Raw genomic sequence first — 8,042 nt, forward strand, 5'->3', positions numbered from 1 at the left:
TTGATGCAGAAACACATTCTTGGCTAAAAGTGAGAAAACACAGTGTGCCCTCCCTCACAGGGCTGGAGGCTGCACACACACACACACACACACACACACACACTACTGCTGCAGATGCCAGAGGCGGTGCTGCTGCTGGACTGTGGACTTTATAATGTGGATGGAGAAGCCCGGTGCCTCCACAGAGCCCCGAGGCTTTGAAGGCTGCCCGGATGAGGCTGTGGGTCTCCCTCTGTCGCAGTGAGCTGGATACACTCTTAAGTGTTTCACTGCTGAGGAATCTGGATAAAGTGACGCTGTGGTTCAGTCCAGTCAGCCACTGACTGCAAACATACTTTGTAGCACTAAATCAGACTGTGCTCCTCTGACACACGCTCACCTGACAGATCGACGTTTGCACTCTGCTCAAAACATCTCCTCGCCAGAACTGCTCTGCTCAACGTGATGCTCGTGACATCAGCCAGCCAGTCTTGCGTCGTGCTTCTATTTTTACACTAAAAAGCTATTTTTGAGCAGGGGCCGCACCAACGTGCTTTTACACTCTCGGTTGCAGAGAAGACAGTATAAGAAGCTGGAGGCGACGACAGCTCCGAGTACTTCTATGTCGTTTTCCGAGCTGCCATCATGTCAATGCGCAATTGCGCAGCGAGGAAGCCCTCAGCTGTGAGACCAGTGGCATGACAAGGGTGCTTGAAAACTACCGCAGCGCCTCACCAGTACAAGCCTCCCGCTGTGACCCCGTTCCCATGACACGGAGTGTGAGATCTCCTCATGGTAATCAGGTGAGCTGTGTGAATCCTTCGCCGCGGACGCTGCTGGAGAGACCGCTCCGTTCACTGAAGGCATTTGGTGCTCGGGGAGCGAAAGAATGACAGTGTGCTGGACACTCACGATGACAGCTCGCATCAGGACTGTGGATGCACTCAGCAGAAGTGTGGATATTTGAGAGGAAGCACCATGGACGCAGCGGACATAGTTGCTTCCGTGTTGGTTTTGGGGATTATTATCGTGTCGCTGCTGTCCAACGTTGTGGTGCTGATCTGCTTTCTGTACAACCCGGAGATCCGCAGACAGGTACCCGGTCTCTTTATCCTCAACCTGACGTTTTGCAACCTGTTGCTAAGCGTGTCCAACATGCCACTAACTCTGGTCGGGCTCATCACCACGGGCCACCCCGGAGGCAGCGGCTTCTGTCAGGTTGTGGGTTTCCTCGACACTTTTCTCACCACGAACTCCATGCTCAGCATGGCAGCCCTCAGCATCGACCGATGGGTCGCCGTGGTGTTCCCGCTGAGCTACCACTCCAGAATCCGGCACCGGGACGCAGTGATCGCGCTCGGATACACGTGGATACACTCGCTCTGCTTCTCCACCGTGGCCACCTGCCGCTCCTGGGTCGGGTACCACCACCTTTACGCATCGTGCACTCTCTGCAATGTGCGGGCGAAGGGAGCCGGGACCCAGTTTATCATTTTCACCGTGGCTTTGCACTCTCTCACTTTCCTCCTCACGCTCATCGTGATGTGTGTCACGTATCTGAAAGTGCTGAAAGTTGCGAGGTTTCACTGTAAACGCATCGACGTGATCACTATGCAGACGCTGGTGCTGCTTGTGGATATTCACCCCAGGTAAACCATCGCCAGAGCTGCAGTCAGTGTGTCTCCATTTGTGTTTCACTCAGATGTTTGTGTATGTCCCTCTGCATCGTGTCCGGTGTGTGAAGCATGTTGATCCAACAGAATAAGCTCCAGTGAAGGATAAGTCTGCGTCTGAGATGGTGGTGCATGTTCTCTTCTTTGTCTTGATGACTCAAATAGTTGATGGACAGGAAAAAAAATCACTCTGCTATTCCACTTATTCACTGAAATTGTAAGAACAATGTGTATATTCTGTGCAATTTGAAAACCTTTAAAACCATGTGTGATGCACATTGATTAACCAGTTAATAGGTTATCAGCAAAATTGTGGGAATAACCCTTTACCGAGCACAACATGTTCCAAATATCCTGATCCTGAGGATGCTGAGATGAGGGCAACTTTATGTAAAATGTAATTCTGACCCTTTTTTGGGGGGTAATTCTGTCTTTTGTTTCTTTGAACTGAGAATAATTATTATGAAATTCAAGTCAGAATTTGTTCTCTTTACAATTCTGACCAAAAAAATGTCAGAATTGTGAGTTTAGAGTCCAAATCCTGACTTTGTTCTTAGAATTGACAATAATTATGACATAAGTGAGAATTCTGAGAAAAAAAACAACTTTTGAATTGTAAGAAATATTAATTCTGAGGAACAAAAGTATTAAGTTTAAAGTAAGAATTCTGACTTTTGTCTTCAAATTGAAAATAATTATTCTGACGTTAATGTCAGAATTCTGAGACAAAACTCAGAATTGTGAAAAAAAAAAATCTGAATTCTGAGTTTAGGCCCAGAATTAAAGTCAGATTTTTCAGAGTTTAATCTTAGAAATGTGAGTTTACAGTCAGAATTAAAAAAAAATTTCCTCATAATTATGATTTTAATTTCATAATCCTGACTTGCAGGAAGCAGGTGTAGTTAATTGGTGATGAAAGCAGTTAGCAGACACACCATACATTGGACACAAAACCCTCTGAAGTATAACTTAAAGTGGCTCGACATGAATCTAAAGTGTTTGTCTGATGATGGCTGAAGCCTGCTGGCATGTGACAGTATCATGTCTCCTGAAGGTCGACGAGGACTTCCTCGTGTTCTGCGTCTCCGTCATTTGCTCTCCGTCCCGATCCAGTCAAATAATTAAACTTTGAATCGCTTCCCCATTTGCATAATTGATATCTGTGCAGTGTGAAATTTCTCCACGGTAATCCACCGCGATAACAGCAGCACAGTTCACTGCCTCCATCCCCGCGTCATTGCCACATGTTTCCTCTGTGGACGGCTGCATTATGTCTGCCTGTCTCTGATCATGCCTCCTGGGTCGATAATGGTACCTCTGTGCTTTGGCAGCGTGCGACAGAAATGCTTGGATGAGCAGAAGCGGAGGAGGCTGAGGGCCACCAAGAAGATCAGCACGTTCATCGGCACGTTCGTGGTGTGCTTCAGCCCGTACGTCATCACGAGGTGAGCACACGTTTACAGCAACGCCTGTGAGATTTTGTGTGTGAGTCTCACCAAAACATTTCTTGTTTGATCTTCACTTTTTTTTAAATCACAATATTGAAAAGACAGATCCAACATTGACCTGCAGTTGAATTCTGTACATTGTGTTTTTTTCTCAGGAGTTTTTAAAAAAAAAGCTTCCAGATGATCTCCTTCATTTAGTTTAATGAGTAGAACTCTCCTCAGACTTCTTAGAGGGATTTCTGGGTTTTCACTTACCTCTCTGTGGCTGCTCCTGTGTTTATACTCGGCTCATCGCCTCAATGCAGATGCTGATGATTATTTCCTTGTTATCTGCAAACATTCGAAACATCTTTAACTGCTCGATTTTCATGATGTCAGACACAAACACACACACACACACACACACGTCTAATCCTTGTCCCTGAGCCTCCATTGCTGGGGAGATGAGAGAGGGAGAGAGAGAGAGAGCGACAGAGGAAGAGAGACATAGCAAATGAGCCTGTGATCGTATCACTGGCTCTCATTAGTATTAGCCCCGGTATTAATGGTGGCAACCTGTCAGAAGCTGTTAGAATTGTGGAATGGAAATAGGAAAGAAGCGCATTAGAAGAGACACGTTAGGTTTTTAAGGAGATCACACTAATTAAGAAGACAGATTAACAACAAAACAATGCTCCCGTTGGTTTTGACTTTGTGTCGGCTTAAATTTGATTTGATATACGAGGACAAAATAATTGGTTGTGTGACAAAAAAAAAAAAAATGACACCCATCCGTTCACATTCCCCGACACAGTGCTGACATTTCAGTGAAGTGTAATGATGACATTTTCACAATATTACAGCACTGGGGGAGGGTTCGCATTAGATGTCTTCCACTCCAGTTACACTGATCTGAGAATTGGCTTTAATTTCGCTCGTGGATGGCGTGTGACTTTTTTCCTCTCTTTGCTTGATTTGAGGTAGAATTGTGGAGCTCTTCCTCCCAGGGCCCATAAGCCCTCACTGGGGCGTGCTGTCCAAGTGTTTGGCCTACAGCAAGGCAGCAAGCGACCCGTTCGTCTACTCACTGCTGCGTCACCAGTACAGGAAGACCTGCAGCCTGCTGGCTAACAAAGTCCTCAAGAGGAGTCCGCTCAACTCCTCCTCCCTCAGGATGGAGAACAATGGGGGAAGGAGCAACGCCAACTCCAACACAACCAACAACACTCAACCGCAGACCAACAACACTCAACCGCAGACCAACAACACTCAACCGCAGACCAACAACATCCAACCGCAGACCAACAAGCCAGTTGGCCAGTGAAGGTCGTCACTTTCAGAGACAATTCAGGTACTTTATCATGCGAGGAGGCATGATCGATCTCTGTGTGACGGTGCAACATCAGAGTTGAACAAGCTTGTCTCTTGATTACATGTTGAAGTACAAGGCTGGCAATATTCTATACTTTTCTGATCATCAAAAGAATCCCGCCCCCAAGGACCCTCTTTGTCTTTCCCAGCCTGCCTGTGGCACTCATTCTTTCCCACTGATGACATAAGTCTTAAAAATAGGTCACAAATAAATCCATTCATTTTGGAAGAAGGTTAAATAATTTCCCGCAGCAGCTCGGCACTGCAGAGCTTTTGCAAACGCTCAACAAATGCACACGCAGGAGACATCTTTCATGAGGAGATGTGGTCCACCGGTGAGCTGTACATGAGACTAATCAAGTGGTAATGCCGGGCGACGTGTCCATTACAACACCCAAAATGTGTTGTCCTGATTGAGGACACCTCTCAGGGCATTATCCTGTTTCTAGACCTGCCAAAGGAAAAACAAAAAAAGTTAAGACTATTAATTCATATCTGCAAAATCTACAGTTTGTCACAAGCCATAACCCTGTGACTAATATGTGGAATGATCGTTAGAATCCCACAAGGTTCTTATGCAATGGAAATGTTCTACTCCATTAAATAGGACGATCCTGATAGTGTATACAGTGGACATTTGTATGAATAAGTTACGGAGCATGTGTACGGTCAGCTGCAGCCTCATGTAGCTCATTGACTAACTAACGAATGGGATGTGAGATAATCACCTGATAGCAGTTCAGAAGGACAGTGTGCAGCTACTTTTTGCAGCCTGTGTTTGTTCAGAGGGTTGTAGGAATAAGATTTTAGCGTGTTGTATTGTAAAAGGAGGCTTGTCGCCATGGTTACTCATTTTAGATACAGGCTAAGGGCATTAATCTAGAACGCTGAACAGACAGTTTCACAGGAACTACTTGGTGGATCCCTACGCACTGTAGCTGCAGCCAATCAGGCATAACTCGAGATAAACTAGTTGGCATGCCCACATGTTGGAAACACAGGTACTATTCAAATCATTGACCATTCAACCAATTCATTTTTCAATCAAGTCATTGAGAAATGCAGAATCTCGCCTGCCTTGTCCTTTAAAGAAGAGCAGACCGACCACTTTTGTAGGTTGTGTGTGTAGATTGTAATGAGATTTCAATACAAGTGTAATACAGTCGTTTTCTGCAAAGGGTGGCAGTTTCTAACGAGACGATTTTGTAGCATACTAGTAATTTTTGTGTCTCTGTAAGAATTTGTGTCATTAAACGCACAACCTGTGATGCAAATGTGAACAAGAGTGTGGCCCCATCTCCAAACTTCAGAGCGCAGGAGCCTGCCATCACTCCCAAATTGATTAGAGGATCTTATATGTAGACTAATGGTGCGTTCGGACCGAACCCGAAGAAAAAATGTGCGTGAGTTACATCATTTATATATAATATTATTATTATTATTGTTCCCCAAACAGCCAGAACACTGTCAGGCCTGAGCTAGCGACCAACTGCACGCATGGAGGGTGTGTATCTGTGTGTTTACATTCAGTGGAGTCTCTCAGCTGAATTCAGTACTCATCACCAACTCCAGCATTCTGTCTTCCTCTCCCCTCTCCCTCTCATGAAAAGCTAATAACATCTCCCCCCTAGCTCCATTTAGCTGCAGTCAACACAGTACAACACTCGTACAACAGAGGTCACCTCAGCGGACGGCAACAGGAGTGAAGAGGAATCAACTTTTTTAATCGTAAAAAGTTCAAAACCCCACAACACACGCGTACACATTTTTTGCAGGAAGTTAAATGTGGTCAGCTCGCACGAATACGCACTCCTCACGTATGCGAATTCACGTCTTTTTGCATTATCTTTGTGTGTAATCGAGATTGTGAAAGACTTGCCTCGCGTCCGGTCTGAATGCCCCATAACAACAAACTACAGCTTTAGATATTAACATTGATGCTAAGTTTGGTATAAATCAGTTTCGTACCTTTTATTACCTCAAGTCAGTATAGTTGTAAATGACATTGTCTAAAAAAAATCACTGTTTGGGCCTTTAAATCTGAATAGTTTTACATCCCATCTGATTTCTTGATTCGAATTAAAGCGTAACATGTGACCTCAGTGGTGTCTCTCTGGCTGGATCAAGTAGTTTCGGCTACTGTGTTAAAGGAATAGTACAAAGTAAGCGATGATGTTGACGCTGCGGTCATGTTGCGGCGCGTCACGATAATGGTTTAAATTGACATCACTATATTGTAGCTGTGAGGCCTGAGTTCTAAAGTGCCTTTTTAGACCATGAGCTCTCTAATCGAATCAAAACAGAGGGAAAAACCTTTCACATTCTGTCATCTGCTTGGTATTCTGTGCTGTGGTGAAGCGTGATAATAGAGCCTGTTAACGCGGTAGGGTCAAAGTGCAAGAACGTTTTCCCAGTAATGTTTATTTTGTATACCATCACATCGTATTGTTACATCAGGCAAAAACAGGGTAAAATATTATTTGAATGTGGTAGCAACTATTCAGTGATGTGTAATTAACATTCCAGCTCATGCTGTATGAGCGGCCGTGTGACGTCTGGGTTGCTAAAATAATTCATTTTGGACGACACTGGCAAATCAGGATGTTGTGTTTTTACTTTACTGTGACAGTATGAAGCCTTTAAAAAGCATAAAATCTATTTATTTTTGTCAAATCTGTGTCTGATTTTTTGCTAAATACGTTTGTGACTATATTGCAATAAATGCTGTGCATTTTGACCTTTTAAGTTTGTCCTTACACATTTGTTGATGTCCGTATTCATTGCTTTACAATTTGAAGTGATGCATATACAGTTCAGCAGTGTTACTTGAACAGTGCTTTACCACTAGACAGGCCTGCCAAGTCTTAGCACCTTTATTCTCCCACGCTGATCAAGTCAACGAGAAGGAATAATTAATTTGAAAAATCATTTAAGATGTGTTCCACCCACCACTGCTGCTGTTGATGTGGCAGCAGAACAAAGACTTTTAACAAAAGCATCGGGCTGAGAGTTAAAGGCTTTCCGTAATTGCAGAGCGTCTAGAAGGAGTGGGAAAAGAAGAAAAGGAGGCAAGAAGCAGAGGGGAAAGTCGGCACTACCTCGCCAAACTCAGGCAGCTGTGGCAGTATGAAAATACTCTGGAGATCTGCATCATCCGTCCTCCTCACCCTTATCAGATACCAAATATCTGTCATTGATCATCAACTGTCTGGTTCTTTTCCTTTACCCACTTTGAGAATTCATTCTTGAATCGATATCTATTCTCTTCCTGTCAAATACACGAAACAATCGTGACTTGACACACATCAAAGCTGCCTCCATTGTTTTATTATCATTCACAAAGGGGGGCCAAAAGCTGCGTTCACCGCCACTGTCTTCACAGAGCGAGCCAACCAAAGACAATTAGAGGAAAGTATTTCGAAAGTTTGGATGGATCCCCAGTCTGGAGGTGTGCGTATACCTAATCTCCCTGAGAGACTCGGTGAGTGGGCGTGAGGCAGACACAGACCTGCCATACACGAAAGGCTGTGTGCAGACCTTGTGATTAAGCTACAGCGGCGCGTAGGAAGTACAAGAGAGCAGCGGAGGAAGG

General features: G+C 44.6%; 1 protein-coding gene across 1 annotated transcript; it reads left to right on the forward strand.

The window, feature by feature from the left end:
• Positions 1-239: 239 nt before the first annotated feature.
• LOC115597121 (G-protein coupled receptor 26-like) lies at positions 240-7,192 on the forward strand. The gene is made up of 3 exons (XM_030442819.1): positions 240-1,628; positions 2,984-3,097; positions 4,064-7,192. The coding sequence occupies exons 1-3, from the start codon at positions 958-960 to the stop codon at positions 4,401-4,403; spliced, it is 1,125 nt and encodes a 374-aa protein (XP_030298679.1). The 5' UTR covers positions 240-957; the 3' UTR covers positions 4,404-7,192.
• Positions 7,193-8,042: the final 850 nt, after the last annotated feature.

The sequence above is a fragment of the Sparus aurata genome, chromosome 15, assembly GCF_900880675.1.
Source record: "Sparus aurata chromosome 15, fSpaAur1.1, whole genome shotgun sequence".
NCBI lineage: Eukaryota > Metazoa > Chordata > Actinopteri > Spariformes > Sparidae > Sparus > Sparus aurata.